General features: G+C 37.0%; 2 protein-coding genes across 5 annotated transcripts in view; one reads left to right on the top strand and one right to left on the bottom strand.

Moving 5' to 3' along the window:
- The window catches only part of LOC140480593 (cullin-1), a 133,431-nt gene extending 117,202 nt beyond the window's left edge, over window positions 1–16,229 (top strand). The window contains exons 17-22 of the mRNA XM_072575653.1: window positions 1,610–1,702; window positions 2,035–2,082; window positions 2,169–2,251; window positions 2,334–2,439; window positions 9,394–9,507; window positions 15,599–16,229. Coding sequence (XP_072431754.1) covers window positions 1,610–1,702; window positions 2,035–2,082; window positions 2,169–2,251; window positions 2,334–2,439; window positions 9,394–9,507; window positions 15,599–15,679 — 525 coding nt within the window. The 3' untranslated portion in view covers window positions 15,680–16,229. The remainder of the gene's footprint in view (window positions 1–1,609; window positions 1,703–2,034; window positions 2,083–2,168; window positions 2,252–2,333; window positions 2,440–9,393; window positions 9,508–15,598) is intronic.
- Window positions 16,230–17,149: 920 nt separating this feature from the next.
- ezh2 (enhancer of zeste 2 polycomb repressive complex 2 subunit) overlaps window positions 17,150–23,052 on the bottom strand; it is a 72,692-nt gene continuing 66,789 nt past the window's right edge. For all 4 annotated transcript variants that reach the window (XM_072575649.1, XM_072575648.1, XM_072575650.1 and 1 more), the window contains 4 exons: window positions 19,619–19,700; window positions 19,444–19,524; window positions 18,431–18,515; window positions 17,150–17,436 (listed from right to left, as the gene is read on the bottom strand). In XM_072575649.1, coding sequence (XP_072431750.1) covers window positions 17,376–17,436; window positions 18,431–18,515; window positions 19,444–19,524; window positions 19,619–19,700 — 309 coding nt within the window. In that variant the 3' untranslated portion in view covers window positions 17,150–17,375. The remainder of the gene's footprint in view (window positions 17,437–18,430; window positions 18,516–19,443; window positions 19,525–19,618; window positions 19,701–23,052) is intronic.

The following is a 23,052-nucleotide window of genomic DNA, read 5'->3' as shown; positions in this document are numbered from 1 at the left end:
TTTTTAACAGCAAAAACAAATTTGTTTGGTGTCATTAACAAAAGTTTATTTTGTACTGTGTGTAAAGATATTTATAAAACACATGATTAGGTTCAAGTTTTTAAAGCTTGTGGAGAATGCCATTTTTCTGGTGATATTGTTTTAGATTAAGAAGGGTAGAATGAAATGTAATTACTGAGAAGCATATATGCTCTTGTAGGTTTCATTATATGTGCATCAGGAATCCCTCTAATCATTGTGCAGAAGGAAACCATTCTGTTTATTGCATCAGCATTAGCTTTTGAGCATTTCCACCAATTACCTATCCTATTCAAATATTCATGTAATGCCCACTGCCTTTATTGGACCTGATTTCATCACAATTCTATGTAAACTTTATTTTTATAATACACTTCCAGACCCAAACTACTTTCTTATCTTGCATTTTTTATCATCTCGCAATTCCTTCTTTTACAAAACTATGTCTGTGCAGTCTGGTTCTTAATCCTCTGAAACGTGAGACCTGATTTGCCCTGTCTACTTTTGTCCAGACTCCTCATGATTTTGGAAACTTCCCCTTGGCCTTCACCTCCACGGGGAAAACAGACCTAATTTCTCCAATCTACTTTCAACTGAGGTTTCTCATTCCTTGAGCCATTCTGATTTAAGCTTCCTGCATTCTTTCCTGTGTATCATATCCTTCCTAATCTGTGTGCATGCAGCACTACAGTTGAGATTAATGAGTATTCTAGTCCATCCACATAACCTCCCTGCTTCTATACTATAACTCTATTAATGAAGCCTAGAAAACATGCAGTTTGTACCTATCCTGCCACCTTTAATGACTTTTGCATGTACAAAAACACAGACACCTAGGTGTATACATACAATAATGGAACCAATTTAGCCCACCTCCAGTCATCTGGTACCTCACCTGTGATACAAATATCCCAGCAAGGGGCCCAGCAATCACTTCCTTAGCTTGTCACAAAGGTATAGAGTACAGGTGATCAAGTCCCAGGAATTTATCCACCTTTCTGCATTTTAAGATGTCCAGTGCTGCCACCTCTGTAATATGGACACATTTCAAGATAACACTATTTATTTCCCCACGTTATCTAGGTTGCATATCCTTCTCCACAATAACCATTGATGCAAAATACTCATTTAGTATCTTGCCCATCTCCTGCGGTTCCATGCATAAACAGTCTTGCTTATCTTTAGGTATCCTATTCCTTCCCTCATTACTCTTTGGTCCTTACAGCATATGTAGAATCCAATTGCATTCTCCTTAAGCCAATTTGCCAAAGCTGTCTCATCTCCTTTTTGCCCTTTTGATTTTCCCCTTGAGTACAGAGGAACCTCTGTTATCCGAATAAAATGGGCGGGCAGTATTTTGTTCGGATAATTGATTATTCGATTAATTGATTCAATGCCTGTCCTCTGGGCTCAGAGTTTTGACCCCAGTCTGACCTGGCCACCACGCTCCCGACCCTCGTGAGGGGTCATGGGGAGGCTGTGAAAATCATGTAAAGTATGGTACATTTTCCTCCCATTTATCTTGGAATAGAATGGCAGATGTTTGCTTGGCTCCTTCTCATGGTGTAACTGTCTACTTTTCTTATCAAAGGCATCCACATTCCAGATGGCAATCCTGCTTCAGTATAACACAGAGGATGCCTACACTGTTCAGCAACTAACAGACAGCACTCAAATCAAAATGGTAAGAGCAGAGTGATAAAATTTGCTATTTTAATGACCTTTGTTTAATCAAACAAGAATAGAAAATTTTATTTGCATAGCCCTTAGACAAAGAACAAGATTGTGAAAAACTTGGTATAATAGCAAGTAAAAGTGGTTGCATTGTAAAATGCCAATAAAAGTGGCTGTATTATATATAAGTCAGTTGTTTCTTGATGGTGGTCAGTCGGTGTAATTAATCAAATTTCTTGATCTCTGAGTAGTTGCCATTGATGAACATTACTTTGTTCAGGGTAGGAGAAAGTTTTTAGCTACAAACTTGAAATTGTAGTAACATTTTAATCTTAATTCCAGGACATATTGGTACAAGTTTTACAGATATTGCTGAAGTCCAAACTGCTGGTAAGTGCTAATTTATTGTTCAAAGGCAAGTCATTGAATACTCAAAATACATGACTTGTTTTGATCAGTTTATTTTTAAAATTTAGGTTTTGGAAGATGAAAGTGCAAATGTGGATGAAATAGAGATGAAACCTGACACATTAATCAAACTGTACCTAGGGTACAAAAAGTAAGTGTTGTTGAAGTAGTAAAAGCCAGATTTGTCCAGCATGTTTGAATCATGTTTCCTAAACTGATTTGTTTCTCTGTAGTAAAAAGCTGAGAGTGAACATTAATGTGCCGATGAAGACTGAACAGAAGCAAGAACAAGAGACCACACACAAAAACATAGAAGAAGATAGAAAGTTGTTGATTCAGGTAGGCTCTCTTTGAGCTCTTTCATGCTCATCTTGTACTTGTCAGTAGCTCACATTGCGATAGCAATTTGTTTATTTTACAATAGTAGCTGTGTATTTCTAGAAAAGATGAATAATTTCATTTCAAAACTGCAGGAATGTTTTGGTTAGTTTATATCACAGATTACTGTAGAGAAATATGTCACTTAGCGCAGACCATATTCCCCATTTTCACATTTCTTGCTCTTTTTATATTAATAGCAAAATTTGTTTGCAAATTTTTTACCAATACGTTTTTGTTTTGATTTTGTTACTGACACTTATGCAGTACTTGCATTAGCAGGTGGGTTGAAGATTCCATTTTAGATTTCCCTCTAAAGTTTCTCCGCATGTTCTTGATTTTACGCAATTTTCAGTTTAAGTTCTGTATCAGCAGTACGAGAGAAGGTGGCACTTAGTAATTTATTATCACTTTATGGAAGTTTGTGGAAAAAAATGTTTAAATATTTTACAAATCATCCTACCTTGTGTGGCCAAAATTATAAATTTTCAAAGTAAATTATCCCAATGGACACCCAGTTAATATGGACACCTTGATACCAGATCTACCATTAACAATGCCAATTAAATAGAAATCTAAAAGGATTTCCACCTTTAGAAAATCTAAAAGGTGTTAGGGTACACTCAATGGAACAGCGTGACACATTTCACTTTAGAGAGATCCTTTTAGTCTCTGGCTTTAAATGGTTTAAGAACATTTAAAACTAAAAGAATACTTGTATTGTTGTGCATTGCTTGGAACGTTGATTGCTTAAGGGTGGAAGTCATTGGAAATGTTCCCTGGGACATTATAAGGTTGGAGGACATAAGGCGAGGTTATGTTGTTGGTTAGGCGTAGGATTAAAGTGGTGTAATTAAGTGGAAACCAGGTCTTTTTTGCACCTTTTCTGTAGGTCCCCCCGCACAATTTATAAATTCATGTGATAAACAATGGACATGCACAATCATTTTCCAAACCATGTGACAATCTTAAATTCAATGTGGATAAAGGTTTAAACAGGTCCAAAAATTACATGTATAGTTCAATATTTCTCAACTGTATCCATTATTTCTCCTTCATATTCCACCTCCCATCCCTCCTTGAGCTTTGAGTTTTTTGTTTGCTGCATGCTTTTAGTGCTTCTAACTTATACATGAAAAGCAATTTTAATTTTTTTTCCTTTATTGCTTTTACCTGGCCCCCCTCATCACTTGCTGCAAACCTGTAGCAACTTTTTAAACGTAGATCTTTGCTCAGTAAAAGCTTTTGAAGCTTGAATTTGAAAAAGTTTAGGTTGATCAATATTGCACACATTTTAGCTGTCTCATAGTGTTGTCTTAAGTTTATACTCTTGATTTTTTTTTCCCTTAGGGGAGTTTACATTTGTTCCCCTAGACATTTGTGTGTTTTTTTTCTTGGCCCTTGAAGTTGGGACAAATAGCATAAATAAACTGACTGGGGATCTTCATGTAGGATCTTGAATCTTCTAAATAGCAGACTAAATCTGTCTTTCAGTGAGACAACATTTGTGAAGCTGTGTATTTCTGCAGTCAGGGAATGTTCAGAGTACAGTTACCCTCACTTAGTAAAAAAGTTTAATCGTGGTTTGTCTTTGTAGTTTAAAAAAAACTCTTTTATGTAGTGTTGAAAACTCACTTGTACAAAAGCAGAATACTGTGGATGGTGGAAATCTAAATGAAAGCAGATAAAACCAGATGAAAGATCACAGATCCAAAATGCTAACTGTGCTGCTTTTTCCGCAGAAGTTGTCAGGTTCTTGGCAGTATTTCTGGTGTTTTCGGTTTTATTTTTCTTGAATATTGCTTATCTGGGCCCCTGTCTCAGTTCTTCTGCTGCTGAAACCATCAATCATATCTTTTTTTATGTTCAGACATTTACTCTCCTTTCCTGACTGGCCTGCACCCAGCACTAATCTTCTGTGGCATTTCGTTCATTACATGTTACCAACCTGAAAATTACTCATCTATGTCTACTGTTTTCTATTACCTTGCCTAACCTTTTGTCCATGCAAATCTTTAGCTTCATCTAATGCCTTCTGGAAATGAAGTTTAGTTCAATAAATTGGGTGACCATAATTTCCTTTTACAAACCATGTTGATTCTGCCTGATTATCTTGAGTTTTTCTCAGTGCCCTGCTATGACTGATTTAATAATAGCTTCTAACATTAGCCAATGGTTTCCTGCTTTCTTTGTCTCCTCCCTTGTTAAATAAAGGATTCACATTTACTATTTTCCAACTTATTAAACCTTTCCAATTCTTGAGTACTTTGTAAAATTAGAATCAACTCTTCAACTGTTTCACTAGTCAGTTCTTTTAAGGCTATAGGATGAAGCCCCTTAGGACCAGGGTACTTGTCACTGTCAACTCCAACAATTTGTTCAATATCACTCACCTTGTGACGATATAAGTTCCTTCACTGCTCCCCCATTCGTTTCCTGATCAACACCTACATCTTGCCTATTACCTGTGTCCTTTATCATGAAGGTTGTTATGTAATACCTATTTAATTCGTTTCCTATGTAGGCGGCACGGTGGCACAGTGGTTAGCACTGCTGCCTCACAGCGTCAGAGACCCGGGTTCAGTTCCCGCCTCAGGCGACTGACTGTGGAGTTTGCACGTTCTCCCCGTGTCTGCGTGGGTTTCCTCCGGGTGCTCCGGTTTCCTCCCACAGTCCAAAGATGTGCAGGTCAGGTGAATTGGCCATGCTAGATTGCCCGTAGTGTTAGGTAAGGGGTAAATGTAGGCTGCGCTTCGGTGGGTCGGTGTGGACTTGTTGGGCGGCAGGGCCTGTTTCCACACTGTAAGTCTAATCTAATCTATCTCCTGTCTCCTTATTTTCCATTATTAATTTCACAATTACTTAGGACCAATGCTCATTTCGTAAACCATTTTCATTTTTAAATATAGAAATTCTTACTTTAAAAAAAACTTTTGGCTATCTTTTTTCAGTAAAACCATAGAAAAAGTATAGAAAAGACCCATTATGTCTACATTAGCCAAAAAGAGAAACTAGTTACTCATTCTAATCCCACTTTATAGTAGCTGGTCCTCACTTCAGTTGTAGATCTAGCTACCTTTTTAAATGAATTGAAAGTTTCTGTCTTCACCACAAATCTGGGCAGTGAATCTCGTTGCCCACAACTGGGCAATTTTTTTTTTTCTCTCCCTATTCCTTCCAACCCTTGTACAAATTGAACATGAGCCACCTGGTAATTAACCCCTCTAAGAGGGGAAACAGGTTTTTCCTGTCTACCCTACCTAGGTCTGTCATATGTTTGTTCACCAGTCGTCTCTTAGACTCTTGTATACTACAGAACACAACCCTAGCCTATCCATTTGTTTTTTCGTCATCACTAAATGGCAACATTCTTGAATATCTCTTCTATGCTCTCTCTAGAGCAATCATAAGACCATAAGACCAACAGGAGCAGAAGGTAGGCTTAGGTTTTAATTAATCCTCCCTCATTCTTCTAAATTCCATTGAGTATAGACCGAGAGTCCTCGAACGTTCCCCCATGTTAAGTCTTTCATTCCTGGGATCATTCTCATGAACCTCCTCTGGACCTGCTAGATATGGGGCCCAAAATTACTTACAATACTCTAAATGTGGTCTAACCAGAACATTCTAAAGCCTCAGAAATACATCCCTTTTATATTCTAGTCCTCTCAAAATAAATGCCAACTTGTATTTGCCTTCCTAACTACTGACTCAACCTGCAAGTTTACAGTAAGAGAGTCCTGGACTACGACTCAAGTTTTTTTTCACTTCAGATTTTTGAAGATTCTGTGCCTCTATTTTTCTTAGGAAAGTGTGATGTTGTATTCCATCTGCCACTTCTTTGCCCACTCCCTAATCTGTTTGATCCTTCTTCAGCCTCCCCACCTCCTCAATACTAGCTGCTCCTCCAACTATCTTTGTCTCATCTGCAAACTTAGCCAGAATGCCCTCAGTCCCTTCATCTAGATCACTGACCCTTGTGAAACACCACTAGTCACCAGCTGCCATCTTGAGAAGGACTCCCAGCACCCTGCTTTCTGCCAGGCAACTAATCTTCTATCCATGCTAGTACCTTGTCTCTACCACCATGGCCCCTTATCTTACTCAACAGCCTCCTGTGCAGCACCTTGTCAAAGGCCTTCTGAAAGTCCAAGTAGGTAACATCCATTAGCTGTCCATAACCTGCTCATTACCTCCTCAAAGAATTCTAACATTTGTCTGGCATGACCTCCCCATGATGAAACCATACTGACTTCATTATGTCCTGTATTTGATGACCAGAACTCTGTCCTAAAGTCCAGCTGTAGCTTAATCATCACTTCTTTCCAGAGCCATCTCTGACCAACCCTAATTTGTGTTTTTCTAAATGATGGTTTAATCTGTCTCTTGGAATTGATTTCAATAATTTACCCAATACCAAATTCAGACCAACTGGCTTATTCAGCCAATCCTTCACATCCTTTTTAAATAAGAATGTCGGTCCCTCTCATACTTATAATATAATATTTTATGCTACACTTTAACTCCGATGTCTGCATTGATCCTCTCTTTGGTGAAGACAGATAAATACTCATTGAGAAGCCTATCCACATCATCTGAGTCAATGCATAAGTGCCTATGTATATCTGACGGGCCTTATCCTTTCCTTAGTTATCCTCTTGCTCTTAATATATTGGTAAAATTCTTTGGCAAGTAAAACCAAGGATAATGTAATGTATTTCCCTGTCCACTCTTTACTTTCCTAATTTCCATTTTCTCTCCACCTCATACTTTGTTTTTCTCTAGGCTTTCTGCAGCATTAAGATGTTTGTGACTGTCATTTCCTGCTTTATGCTTGTAGATATCAGGTGATCTCTCGATTTAACAATGCCATCCTTTTCGATTGTGGGGATTGTACCAACAGTCAATCTTGTTTTTGAATGCTTTCCACTGTGTTGAGCTATGTTTTTCTTTTTAATAGCTTATTGGATCATCCTGTAAAATTTATCATTTCCCCAGTTTAGAACTTGTATTCCTGTTCTTTTCTCCATCATAGTACTAAATCTAACTGTTTTATGGTCACCTATTTCCAAAACAGTCACCCAGTGCTCCTTTATTCATTTTGTTCAGCTTCATCTAGAATTATGACCCTTCTGATTGGTCTTGTTTTGTGTTGGCATTTTTTAAAAAAAACTCTCTTGAATAAAGTTCAAGGATTTTCTGTCGTCTGTGCCATTTACACTACTCTATCACAATTAAGAATAGGGTACACCCAACTATTGCTTTCCTGGGGTTTTTACATTCCGAAAGGTACGTACATATTTGCTGTTCCCTCTCACTCAATGTTTTTCCCCCTTTTGATAATCTCTTTAGTCATACTTTACTATTTTTTATATTCTGTCTTATTTTGAGACATGCCAAGATCTTTGTGCAATGATGAGGTTTTTTTTCTTTTTGATACTCTTTTTAAATTTTATTTAACACGCAGTGGAGTATCCCTTGTTTTTTTTCCCTGTTGAAATGTATCTATCCTGTGTATTTTGTAATGTTCTAATTTGTCAGCTCACTTTAGCTTTCATAATTACACGTTTGATAATTTATGACTAAATAATGACCAATTATTTAAAAAGTCTTGGACCTGCTTTTTCCTAAAACTGAACGCAAATTTAATAATATTATGATTGCCACAACCTGGGGCACCTTCACTGAGATAAATTCATTGTTCCTCTGTCAAGTAACCTGAAATTGCCGATGTATGCCACATAAAAGGAGGGAAAATGCCTAATGCTGCTCTTATCTAAAATGAGGAAAAACTTTGGATAGAATAAATAAATGGATGAGAAGTGAGAACAGTAATCACAGAGACTGGGAAAGTGCACCATCTTTCTAGTCCCATTACTCCATGGGTTGCAACATCAAATAAAAATACTATATTCAGTATCAAAGTAACCAAGTAAATACCTTTATACAGAGGAACTATGATTATCCAGCATTCGATTAACCAAATGAAATGCTCCCCATCAGGTTTTAATCATGATGATCTACCAACTAGGTTTTTTGATAAACGAAATTATGGAGTTATCAAAACAAACTTCTTAAAAACACACTTAGTAACATAAAAGCATAAATGCTTAGTCCTATAATACCTCTTCAGGAAAAGAGAAGAATCTCTATGGATCTGTCAAAATGCTAGCTGATGGATTTTTCTTTGTATCAAAAGAATGAAGTGTGGATTGTGTCAAAGCTTTCTTGTTCTAACTTTTGTAGTGAAGTTATTGATCATGCATAGTCATCTCTGGAGTCTTGAAGAAACAGCTCGCTCAAGAAAAATAAACTTTGTTTTTTTCAATTATTCTTTCAAAAAACAAAATAAGTTCACCCTGAATTTATGTGGAGGATTTTCTGTTGAGAAATTAGAGATCAGCTGGGCAGCTTATAGCAAGTTTTCCTTCTGTTCAACTTGTTCTTAGCAGGCTTTCCTCTAACCTTCCCAGATAAAATAGTACTTTTCCAAACCAGTCCCATTGTGGTCTACAGCAAAGTAAGCAGTTATCACCATGTGACTTCCATACACCTTGTTTTAAAATAAGACCAATGTCCAATGTGAACTTGCAATAACCTCTTTTTAAAGAACTACTCCTGCTTTGTCCACTAAGTTTGAAATTAATTCCTTTTCTCAGACCCCTTCAAAACTTGAATCCGCCAAGCAAAATCAAAGCACATTAATAATGACAATAATTGGCAAAACAAACCAACTTCCAAAAGGAAATTTTGTAAATACTCAAAGGGAAAGAGTTTGTTCATGGTACAACTATGTTGAACTTAGGGAAAAAAAGCATCTTTGTCACTTAATCATTCTACGGTTTTAATCAGCAGCCAAACCTAGGAACAAGTGGTTTAATCCCTTTATTCTTTGATATTCATTATATCACTAAGGCTGCAATTGTACGAATAATGAAGATGAGAAAAGTTCTGAAACATCAGCAATTACTGGCAGAGGTACTGAACCAACTCTCGTCCAGATTCAAACCCAGGGTTCCAGTTATTAAGGTACGTTAACCAGATACTTGCATACAGCTTATCTTTTACATTAATTTTTTTTAAATTAAGTATTATCTACAAGGACAGCCAAAATGGAAAATTATGACAGTTTTTCTTCTGCCAAGTGGAACACCTTTTGTGCGATTGTCTTACTTAGAAGGCTGTATAATTAGGTATAGAAATTTTATGAAGTAAATTTAAGTTTTTGCATTATTAGTGTCTTCAGAGATGGCAAAAATTATGAATACAAGTTACGTTGCATAAAAGGTTGGCTTCAGAAACAACATTCTTAATCTGTTAGATAGCTGTCATACAGGTGATGCTTAAAAATAATTTGCCTCTAAATCAGGCGCGGATTTTTATAGAAAATTCATAGTGATTTTAGGCTTATGGTCATTCCATGGCTTTGAGATGTTGAAGCAATGTATAAGACAGGAGCAGAAGTAGGCCATTTGGTCCATCAGGTCTCCTGTGTCAATCAATGAGATCATGGCTGATCCAATAATCCTCAAATTTCCTTTCTTACCTTTTCCCCATGCGTGTTGATTCTCTGACTGATGAAATATTGGTCTGTCTCATCCTTGCATCTACTTACCAGCCCTATTATACTCCTATGGTAGAAAATTCCACTTGCCTTCCCACTTATTTTTATCACTGGTAACCTTATCAAGAATTCATTCACTTCCCTCATCTTAATCATTAATTCATATTGTAAGTAATTGTCATTCTGGCACTGATCAGGAGGCTCTTCAGTAGTCACAGGTTGCCATGCTAATATACTACACGCAGGACTTTTGAGTTCTCTTATTAAAAAGGCTTATTGCAGTATCTTTTTGAATGCCGTTTGGAAATCTAAACACATTATATCTACTGGTTTCCCTTTAATTATCATGCTTGTTATCTCCTCAAAGAATTCTAATGAATTTGTCATAAGGAATTAGTTGGATTCTCTCACCCTGGTTTTGTCATTTGGACAACTTCAGTATAAGAGTTGCTGTGATGGGTGCTGATCATCAGCAGCAAACATCCCCATTTACGACGGAGGAAGAATTGATGAAGTGAGTGGCTGTTTTTTGTACTGCATTATGTGATTCTCAAAAGGGCCACAAATCAAAATGTCAACGTTTTCTAAATCCTCTGCCACATAACTCTGTGCCATTGTGAATATTCACCACAAAATAAAATTGATAAAGTTGCTAACCAAGGGCAGAAGTAAATAAAATTGATTTGCTTTTGTTTCCATGGATAAGGCAAGTATTTTATGGACCAGTTCAAGTAACAAATTATGTGTGATGCTGTCTCTTTAGCAGTCCCAAATTGTTGTTGACATCCCCAAAATCGCACCCCCATAGATCAATCACCAATTTCAATAGGGATGAAAAGGAGAGCAAAATAGATAATGTATTACTGGCTGAAATGAGAACACCTATAAATAAAGAAAAAGTAACTTGTTGATATTAGAAGCCCAAGGTTAGTAATTCAGATTCCAGTGAATCTGATATTGATCTGCTAAATATTTAACGAAGCCAACCAAATCTATTTTTTTTGCACTTTGCTAAATTTTCTGAAGACTCTGTAAAACATCCAATCATGGTAAATAAAATATACAACATAAGATTGAGTGCATCCAGAGCTGACCAAAGGATTTCACTCCTTATATTAAGATCACAATTTATTTTGTCCTTTTAAGCATTCATTGGTAAGACTGGCCATCCTACATATTTAGTCTGTAAACTATTGATAGAATTAACAAAGGACACCAACTAGCCAAAGTTTGCAATTGCTGAACATATTAAGTCGGACTTAAAATGGTCTGAAATTGATGTGAATTTGCAACAGATGATGTGTTTGTTTTTATTACAAAGGCGGACATATAGTGGTAAGTAAGTTGTTGGAGGGGATTCTGAGAAACAAGATTTACATGCATTTGGAAAGCAAAGTTAGAGATACTCAACATGGCTGCATGTGTGGAAAATCATATCTAGCTAACTTGACTGAGTAATTTTGAAGAAGTGACAAAGAAGATTGATGAAGGCAGAGCAGTTGACATTCAAATGGACTTCAGCAAGGCATTTGGCAAGGTTAGATCACATGGAATCCAGGATGAGATAGCTAATTGGATACAAAATTGGCTTGAAGATAGGAGACAGAGGATGTTGATTTGAGGGTAGTTTTTCAGATTGGGGGCCTGTGGCCAGTGGTGTGCAGCAAGGATCAATGCTTTCTGTTGTTTGGTAAGGCAGGACTTGTATACTTATTGGTAGACACCTGAGAAGTGTTGCCAAACAATGACACCCAAGGGTATGGGTGTATAATTCCTTGAAAGTGGAGTTCTGTTAGAAGGGTGGTAAAGAAGGTATTTGGCATGCTTACCTTCATTCACTCAAGTGTCTGGAGTATGAGTTGGCTGAATAGAAACCACAAGAACTGCAAATGCTGTAAATCAGAAACAAAATTAAAAGTTGCTGGAGCAGGTTTGGTAGCATCTGTGAAGAGGAATCAGAATTAACATTTCAGGTCCAGTGACCCTTCCTCAGAACCTTCCTTTCAGTTCTAAAGGAAGGGTCACTGGACCCAAAATGTTAATTTTGATTTATCTTCACAGCTGCTGCCAGACCAGTTGAGTTTTTCCAGCGACTATTTTTGTTTCTGAATAGTCTGGGGCTTTTTTCTCTGCAGCATCGGAGGCTGAGGAGTGACCTTTAGAGGTTTTTATAATCGTGAGGGGCATGGGTAGAGTGAGTAGGCATAGTCTTTTAGAACATAGAACAATACAGCACAGAACAGGCCCTTCGGCCCACGATGTTGTGCCGAACATTTGTCCTAGCTTAAGCACCCATCCATGTACCTATCCAATTGCCGCTTAAAGGTCACCAATGATTCTGACTCTGTCACTCCCACAGGCAGCGCATTCCATGTCCCCACCACTCTCTAGGTAAAGAACCTACCCCTGACATCTCTTTTCCCCCCCCCCCCCCAATACCTTCCACCCTTCACCTTAAATTTATGTCCCTCTTTTGTACCCAGGGAAAAAGTTTCCGACTGTCTACTCTATCTATTCCTCTGATCATCTTATAAACCAGTTTAGGGGAATCCAAAACTCTCAAGGGCAGAAGCTTCAAGTGAGATGGGAAAGATTAAAAATTGGAGGGACAACTTTTACTCATGGGGGTGTTGTGTGTATAGAATGAACTGCCAAAGCAAGGGTTGAGGGATATGGGCCAAATGAGACTAGATCAGTTTAGCAAGGATGGGTTGGACCGAACGGTCTGTGTCCTTGCAGTACAACGCGGGATTCTTGAGCCGTTATGTAATTGACAATGACGTAAGCTATGACTTTCATTTCAATTGCTGATTTGTAGAACTGCTTATTGGCTGCTGTTAACAACACTGATAGCTTTTTGTTACTTCTGAAGATGCTACCACGAGCAGAGTTTTATTTATTATCTTTTGACTTCTGCCTCTTTCCTTTCTTGCTTTTAAAACAAAAATTCAGATTACAACATTATTTTAAAAGGACAGTAACACTTAATTGCAGTTAATGCCTATGCAAAGATTTGAAGTGAATTATGCTTAGATGTATGTTGGTTATTTAATAAATATTTACATAGAAATATGGTACCAGAGTTTGGCCTGTATGATTTATCAAGAATATCAGTGATACCCTCCAGTTATTGATTCCCTACTTTGCATGAACATTCTTTGTGTAACCAAAACAGCATTTCATACTCCAGAGTGGATCTTCTTGTGCTTTCTTAGAATGTTGACTTAGTAGTATGTTCATCAGATGCATCTTTGATGCCTGATTTTACACAATTGTTTAATACTCGACAAGAAACTTTGGGATCAAGTCACATTCAAATGTTTTGGTTTCTCAATCTCTGCCATTATACACATTTACATTACACTCACTTTTCCGATATACATATCATACATTTGCTGATTTTAAATTCTCATCATATACATATCACCACCTGTTTTAACTCATTTTTGTATTAGCCCAGTTCTCAAGGTGATGAATTTTCTATTTACTATTAGCCCTTTGAACTTTTTGTCACTGGTAATGAGAACTGGTTAGTTTGATGTCTCATTCACAATGTTTAAGATAATTTCCGAAACAAATTCAGAACAGAGGTTGATTACTTCCAGCAAAGCATTTTCAATTCATAACTAGCTTCTATTCAGTCATTTGATGCTGCTCATCAATTCTATAAACTGTATCCTTCTTTGTTAGTTATCCTTCCACTCCTTCACACTGAACTACTCTGCATATCCCTGTCCAGCATATTTTGATTGCCTTGTGGCTAAAGCTATGTTTCAATCTTATGTGGACCAGAAGGTCTAAATATGGAGTTGTACTTTCAGCTTGACTAGTGACAAAGATGTTGCTGTTACCCTTGATGCGAATCGACTGAATAGAAAGAAATCACCTAGTTAAAATTCAGGTTAAGATTCGATTGTGATTCAGCATTTGGTTTGGCTGCAGTATTTCCTATTAGCCTTTGTATACATTCTAGTACGAGGGAAGATAAAACAATAGAATTGATTGTTTGAGTCAAAAAAGCATAGATTCATTAAGATTCAAAAAACAAAACTCAATGTGTGATTATAGCCATTGTTATTTCTGGTTGGCCACTGTTTTGAAATGTTAAATAGTCCAAATTAAAACATAGCTGAAAATGTGTTGCTGGAAAAGCACAGCAGGTCAAGCAGCATCCAAGGAGCAGGAGAATAGACGTTTCGGGCATAAGCCCTTCTTCAGGACGTCGATTCTCCTGCTCCTTGGATGCTGCCTGACCTGCTGCGCTTTTCCAGCAACACATTTTCAGCTCTGATCTCCAGCATCTGCAGTCCTCACTTTCTCCTCAAATTAAAACATAAGCAACATAAATTAGTTGTAAAGGCTACCTTAAAATATTACTAAAACATTGACTGAAGAAAATTTATTTTTAAATGATTTCCTTGTCAATATCTCATGTAGCTTTAAATGCTTTATATTGCAGCATTTAAATGCTGGAGCAACATTCAGAACGTCCTTTGTGCATTGCTTTAAAAGTGATTCACTGTTGCTCAAAATAATGAAATTTCTCTGCAATCAGTTGTAAAATGTTATTTCCAGTTACATTAACGTAAAGTCGACAAAAACAATGATTTTCCTTATCTATTTAGAACCCCAAACTAAATGCATAATAATTCAAAATACAGGTGATCCTAAGGCTGGTAACAAAAAACTTTACATGACACAAAAGTTGGTCACTCAGCTGTCATGCACATCTCCTGTGTTGTGTTGGTAATTTTTAAAAACTATTCTGAGAAAGCAATCTTTGAATATTCCACAGGTTGGTTCGTCATACAGCATATTTTAACTATCACTGGAAGTTGGCAAATTGTTGAACTAAATTAGCCAAAGTTTTGGCTTTGGTCCTCAAATCTTTGCATATTGACCAATTTAATCATTTATGTGATTGAGACTTAGATTGTAATATATTTGCAGTATGCATAATTTAGCACAACTGAATTAGAATATATCTGTGACTATGTTATGTTATCAGTGCAAAAGATGTAGAAAGAACTGTTTAATTGCACAAGATCAGATGGAAAGCTGTGCCAAAACAGAACAAAGGGAAACTATTCAACATGTCCAGGCAACATTTGTGGAGAAGGGAAGCTAACTTTGCAGAACCTGCTGAGACCTGAAATGCTAAATGCTTTTCTCTTCTTAGTACTCGGCAGTTTGGATGGAGTCTTTTAGTATTTTACTTTGTTTTCTAATTTTGACATTTGTTGTGTTTGATTTTGTGGAACTGAGCTGTTAAGCTATTTATGATAGCCTGGCAGAATATGACACAAATCTTCTATTTGTCCACCAATGTATGTGGTAAAATGTCTCCACCACTTGAACCAGAAGAATTCCAACATTTGCTTGACTGTATACCACGAATTACTGCTAACCTGTGATACTAGATCAATTGTTGGAAAGGCAACTAGAAGTTAAAGAGTTGATTCTCTGCAGATTTGTATTGTCAGGTACCTGTTTAATGTGTAAAATATAAAAACTTTGCATTTGCATCACCTGATTATCCTAATTTTTCCTTTGCAGAAATGCATCGACATACTGATAGAAAAGGAGTATTTGGAGCGTGTGGATGGGGAGAAGGACACATACAGTTATTTGGCTTAATAGTACAAGTGTCCAAATAAAACTTCATTCCTAAGACATGCTGGCTTTGAATACAGAGAATGCTATTAGTTTTGTGATAAAGATGGGAATGTAAAAGATTGCATTCTTGAACTCCATTGCAGCCAGTCTGCTGCCTGCTGGACCTCCAGTAAGAGTGGAAACCACCAGCCAGTCACATTTACTTTACAGAACTGTTCTCAGGATTGCTACATTTCAATATGTAAATATCAAAAGAAACCCCTAACCTTAATACAGTAAAATGATAAAAGAATTGAATCTTCTGCATAGGGGTTGCATGCTACTGCCTATCTGCATTTAAAAACCTTACTTCAGCTATACATGGCCACCACTGCTCTGAATGTAAGGGGCAGCAGGGAAAAACTAATTTATGAATGCAATGTTGGCAGCACTTTCCAAAAGCATACTAGTGAATTTGAACGAGCCCTTTAGAAAAATGTGTAATCTGCATTATCTGCTATGAGAAAAACCATTTGTATAGTGTGGTTCATTTTTTAATGTGTGATAAATAAAATTTAATGATTTCTGTAAATAGTGACTCGATTTTAATACTTAATTTGGTGGGGTTAAAATTTAGATTGTAAGGTGCAAATTGGATAGATTAACATTGGTTTCATTGTTTCTACATTATAATGTACTCAGTTAGTTATTACTTAAAATATGCTAAATGCTCAATCACCTTGTTTACCAATTTTTAATGGCCCAGAGTACTTGAACTGATACAGCTGTCAAATGCTATTTTTGAATCAGTTAGCAGAATAGAAAGATTTACTGCACATGTCCTGTTAATTCTTTCCACTTGTTTATTCAGCATTTAAATTGGTGGCTGATGTAACAGTTTAAAAAAAAGTTTGGCTGCATTAATCAACAATTAAAAGTTTGAAGTCAGTATTGATTAGTGATTAGACCTTATGGGGGAAATGATATTTTGTAGACATAGAATTTATAAGGAGGAATTCACCTTTAGATCCAAAATTAGCTTGATGCCAAGAAAGAAAGGGTCTCTTTTTGTTAGGGTTCTGTAAAGCTCATTGACCCTTGCTGTTTAAATTACCATAAGAAATGAGCAAGATTAAGTTTGCAGATTAGAAAATTGGTCATATCTGGAGAGCTGACTGCTGGCAGGTATGAGTGGGGTGGTCAGACAAGTGGCATATGATTCAATGTTTTGAGAAGTGTACAGGAGCAAGGGGACCTTGCTCCACATGTTAAAGAGCTCATTAGCTGTGAGGTTCAAGAATCCATTTATACAAAGCTATGAGCTTAGATGTTTCACATTGCACAAATGCTTGAAAGTGGGCTGTTATACTTTCATCAAGATTAGAGTGGTACTGGAAAAGCACAGCATCGGAGGAGCAGGACAATCAACATTTCGAGCAGGAGCCCTTCATCAGGAATCCCTCATTATTTATTTCCATGTCAAACCAAAACAGCAATATTTGAAATCTCATGAAAATTCAAGTTCTTTTTTATTGATAATTGCACCAACAGCTCACCATACTGGTGTATAGTAAAAGTAGGTATAAAACTGGCAGCTTTTGAAAAATGATTCATTTTTACAGTATAAATTATTGTCACAGTAGTTTTAATCAACCAGAGTTGTTTAAATATGTTTCCATACAGTACATAGAAATCCTGAAATATAAAAGCAGCTGCCTATAACTGAGGCAGTTTAATTTCATGGGATTTCCATTTCTCTCTCTATACCAACATACTTAAGGGCATCAGCTTGACTGTACCTAGAAAAATAAAAAAAGTGATCAATTCAGTCAAAATGTGCAGCAGCAATTTTCCAAACACTCTGAAAATTGTTCATCATGAACTCTACACCCTTCAGTTTTGTGATCATCTCTTTAGGTTACTTCATTAGCCTCCAACTGTGTTAGTCGTCTAACTAAAGGTAAATGTGAGAAATCCAAAAGTTTGAGTTGTTTCAAAATTAAGAGGAAGAAACGTTTTTCGAAGGTAGTTTATGTTTGGAACACTCTCCCACAGAGGATTGGTTCATTGAATATATTCAAAGGTCCAATTGTGTAGATTTTTGGTGGTTATGCAGCACTAAAGCCTCAATCAGATCAGTCCTGATTTTGTATGGTGTAGTAGGCCAAGGATCCTGCTCTTATTTCTTATGTTATACAATAAGCATAACCACACAGTAACACCTCTGGCTTCCTTCATTTGCATCATCTAACAATCCAGATGTAGTTCTCAATTATTTGTCAAAATTACAATATACACAACTACAAGTATACAGTTTTGACAGAAGTTTAATGAAGAACAGTTCCAATGTTCTATATTTCTGCCACTATTGACACTTCCATAACCTTCCAGGACAATGCTTAACTTGACCAAATAGTTTACGCTGAACCATTTTGATATGCAACTTAATGTTTGAATTATTCAGGTCACCAGCTCTTTAAAAAAGTGAAGCTGATAGTAATGAGTGACAGTATCACAACCCTCAAAACAGGATTTTTCTTGGAGAAGAATTTCTGTTCACTAAGATTTATTCCTACTTATCAGTGACTTGGGGATCACTGCATCTGAAGTATTGGAAAAACTAAATTTACATGAATGAACCAATTTCAAAATTATTTTGCTGTGCATTCATCATCTGATCTTATCTTAGAGCATTGCTAGAGTCATATGAATACAATCAGAACATTTTGTCAAAAACATGAAATAAATCCTGTTCTCCCAAACACTTGTACTGCAAAATAAGTAAGTTCATACCTGTAGTCAAAGAATAATTCTTCTCCAGTCTGGATTGCTCTTTTGGCAAAGATACCAATTCTATGGTCTCCATTCACCATCATTACTAAAATAAAGATAAAAATATGAAACATATTTGGACAAATTCTAGATTAGTGCCAACCGTGACTCAGCTGGTCTGAGTCACCAAGTTTCAGATTCAAATCCAACCTCAGGGCTCAAAACAAAAAGGATGACATTCCTTCACACTATTGAGGATGCCATCTTTTGGTAAAAGATTTCAATTCCATCCCAAGAGTTAAAGAGGAGCTACAGTGGAGTGCTCTGACATCACTCAATCCACAAAACTACTTCAATATGATTGACTATTAAATGCCCTATGAAATGGCCTTGCAAGCTACTCTATTGTACAAAAATGACAAAAGGAATATGTAGCTTGGACCATAGAAGTCCAAATAACCCTCAAGCCATCCTTCCAAATATCTGGGGGCTTACACAAAAAGGTGTGTAGAGGTAACTACAGCCTGCCATAGATACATCCACTGAATCAACTTCGATCCGATCTGTTGGTTGTGGGATCGCTTAACCCGGTTTATTGAGCACAAGCAGTTCTATGTTGTTACTTCACCAGTCAAACTCCATTACAAAAGCAGGTGCATGGGAACAACACTACTTCTAAGTTCCTCAAAAAAAAACTAATCATTATTTCAGTCCTATTGATGGAAGCTTGCTTTAGGAAACAATTTTCACAATTACAACAACAATTACTACATTTCAAAATTACTACTTTGTCTTAAGTAGTAGCCACTTTGTAGCCAAAGTCATTCTCTTCTTTACATCATTTAAAATCCATTTTACTCAAATTTTGTTCATGGATACTACAGTCAGCCAATATTCAATTTGTGTTTCTAACAGACATAACCCTTGTGCTCAAACACTAAGGAGGGGGCATGTGTTTTGTTTTTAGTTACAATACAACCACAAAAGGTTGTGTGTCACTTTTGATACACTTATAAAAGCAAAATGATATTCACCTTTGGCATAACAGTTAGGATTGACAGAATGGTTTGCAAATCGTATTTTGTTACCCTTGCGTGTTGCATCAACAACAAAGTCTGAAAAAGAAATATTACAAACAGTGATTTTGAAATTATCATAATTCTGAATACTTTTATTTATTCAGATCATTTAATTTGGGAATATTTATACCATTGTTCAGGTTGAAAAGGAAGCTGCACATATATTTGTCATAAACTTTGCCACGGCGATCAGCTTCATCCTGAGATATAATCTGAAAAGCATTTGGATTAATTATTGCATCACCTACATATTAGAAAATAACTGCATTGACATCTGTGACATTCACAAAACTGTGATTAATTCAGAGGGAATTGCAGTGACTTTCTTCAAGGCAACACGGTGTCACAGTGGTTAGCACTGCTGCCTCACAGCGCCAGAGACCCGGGTTCATTTCCCGCTTCAGGCGACTGACTGTGTGGAGTTTGCACATTCTCCCAGTGTCTGCATGGGTTTCCTCCCACAGTCCAAAGACATGTAGGTCAGGTGAATTGGCGGTGCTAAATCGCCCGTAGTGTTAGGTGAAGGGGTAAATGTATGGGTGGGTAGTGCTTCAGCGGGTCGGTGTGGACTAGTTGGGCTGAAGGGCCTGTTTCCACACTAGGTAATCTAATCAAATGTAATCTAATCATTAGAGTATGTGACTAAAGTGCAAAGAACTCAATACAGAACATTAACATCCTACCAACACTTAAAAAAAAACAGCCACAACATAACATCCCAACTCCTATACTCAATGTCATGACAAATTAAAACATTTGGCCACATTGTTCCACATCATGTCTACTTGTGAAGCCACTTTCAAGGAAATATGCACCTGCACCTCTAGGTCTCCGTTTGGCAACACTTGCTCAGGCTCTACCATTAACTGCCTAAGTCCTGCCCTGGTTTGTCTTATTAAAATATAACACCTCACATTCATCCAAATTAAGCTCCATTTGCCATTCCTCCGTCAATTGGCTCATCTGATCAAAGTCCCACTGTACTCACATAATCTTTACTGTTCACTACACCACTAACTTTGGTGTCATCTGTAAGCATATCAACCATACTTCCTATTTTCATACCCAAATCAATTAAAAAATGACAAAAAGCAGTGGGCCTTGATAGGCCACCAGTCTAAAAAGCATCCCTTCATCACCACCCTCTTAAAGCCAATTTCCTGACTAGCTTTCCCTGGATCCCATGTGATCTAACTTCAATCAGCCTACCATGTGAACCATATCAAATGCTTTGCCAAAGTCCATATAAGAAAATGTTTACTGCTCCACTTCATCTATGTTCTTGGTCACCTCTTCAAAAGACTCAGTCACGTTACTGAGACAAGATGTCTCACACAAAATCATATTGATTATCCTAATCAGTTCTTGCCTTTCCAAATGCATACAAATCCTGTCCCTCAGAATTCCCCTCCAATAACTTAAAACACTATTGACATAAGGCTCACCATTCTATAGTGCCCTGGCTTTTTCTTACAGCCTCTCAAATAATGGCACCATAATAGCCAACCTCCAGTTGTCCAGCACCTTACTTATGGCCTTTGATGAAACAAATACTTCAACAGAGGGTCCAGCAATCCCTTCCCCACAAAGTTCTGGGAAATACCTGATCGGATCCTGGGAACTTAACTACCATTTAGCGTTTTAAGACCTCCAGCACCTGTTCTACGATATGAGCTCTTTTCAAAAGGTCACTATTTATTTCCCCAAGTTCCCTAGCTTCCATGTCCTTCTCCACAGTAAACACTGACATGAAACACTCATTTGGTATCTTACCAATCTCCTACAGTTCCACACAGAGACAGCCACATCGATTTTAAAGGGCCCTTGTCTCTCCCTATTTCTCAACCCTACCACTATAGGGAAATTTATCAAACTGAATACTGTATCTGTACCGAAGACAAATTTTCTCCAATTAAATATTTGGACTGTTGAAACCATTACTTTCCTGTTCCAAATAACGTTCCCTTACGACTGATCACATCCCTCTCCCTAGCAGCAGTATAAGGATTAAACCACTATTTTAAACCTCATTATCACAAGATGACCTGGACTGCTTGTTTCCATCTCAGTTATGACTTTGCTCACCTACTGTGAAACCCTTATCCATACATTTGTTAACCTCAAACTCAGCTATTCCAGTTCACGTCTGGCTGGTTCCCTACATTCAATCCTTTACAAACTAGAGCCAACCAAAATCTTGTGGTCCATACCCAAAGTCTCATTAAAACGATCACTGATATATATTGGTTCTCATTTAAGCAATTTTTTGCTTTTGAAAATTCCTAATCTGGTTTTCAAATCCCGACACAGCTTCACTTTGCACTCTCTGATGTTCTTCCAACTCCACAGCCCTTCCCCTCCCTCTGTAATCTTCTCCTCTCGCCCCACAACATTCCCAGATATTTGTGACACTCCAATTCTGTCCCAAGTACATCCAGTTTAAATTACTTCACCAGTGTAACTGCACCTTCATTTGCCTAGGAGAGTATGCTTGCTAGACATCTCCAACACATGATCTCTTTTAAGACAATCCTTCAGATCCAATCTTGGTCACCTGGCCTCATATGTTGTCAAGTGGCTCACTGTCATTTGTTTATAGTACTCCTGTGAAGCAATTCAATGTTTTATTATGTTAAAGGCACCATATAAATGTTAGCTATTGTTAACAGAATGAACTGGTGCAAATCCATGCAGAGAAATTGTAAAATATGCTGATCAGTTATTCGAACAAGGAATAAAATCAGACTTGTAGGCATTGCAGACAGAAATTAAAAGATAAGTGGGATTTATTTAGGAGAGTCAATGAATATAAAATCAAGCAATGTTGAATTTGTGCTTGGATACATCATAATGGTATAGTGCCGATTTTAATTGAGGTAACAACCACCTCCTGTTGGTGAGTTCCAGATATCCACTTCTTTTCCATACAAAATGATATTTGTTGTTATCTTTTATTTTAAACAGCAGGTTCTGCTGTTTTGAAATAGACAGCTCCAGTTCCCTTTAATCATCTTAAAAGGTACCTTATTTATTTAAACCAAATATTAATGTGCCAACTTAATTCTGTGGTAGTTCTACTCATTAATCCAGAAACCAACCTGAAGCGAGCATACAAGAAAACAAAGTAGTTTCCATATGTATTTGTTTCAGCTTTGGAAATGAGGCTGAAATACAATCCCACTTACTGAAAATGAATCTTCTCAGATGTATTGTCAGTTATGAACATTGTGCAGCAATCAAGCAATCCAATTTCAAGTGAATATCAGTTAACAGCATGAGTTGTAAAAAAAAAAGTGGTTATTTTACTTAATACTACTCCAAAAAAGGTGATTTGCTTCAGTCAAATTTAACAGTCCCTTTAAACTGCTTCCCCAATTAAAGAGCGCCACTTCATCAAAACAATTAGTTAAAACACAACATAAAAAGTTAATTTTTAATAATATGTAGCAAATTATAGAATAGAATCATATAACCCTACAGTGCGGAAACAGGCCATTTGGCCCAACACATCCACACCGGCTCTGAACAGTATCTCACCTACACTCAAATCCCTGTAACCCTGCA

Source organism: Chiloscyllium punctatum, chromosome 8 (genome assembly GCF_047496795.1).
Source record: "Chiloscyllium punctatum isolate Juve2018m chromosome 8, sChiPun1.3, whole genome shotgun sequence".
Taxonomy (NCBI): Eukaryota; Metazoa; Chordata; class Chondrichthyes; order Orectolobiformes; family Hemiscylliidae; genus Chiloscyllium; species Chiloscyllium punctatum.
Note: the sequence above shows the minus strand (reverse complement) of the source record. Positions and strands in the feature narration are given on the sequence as shown.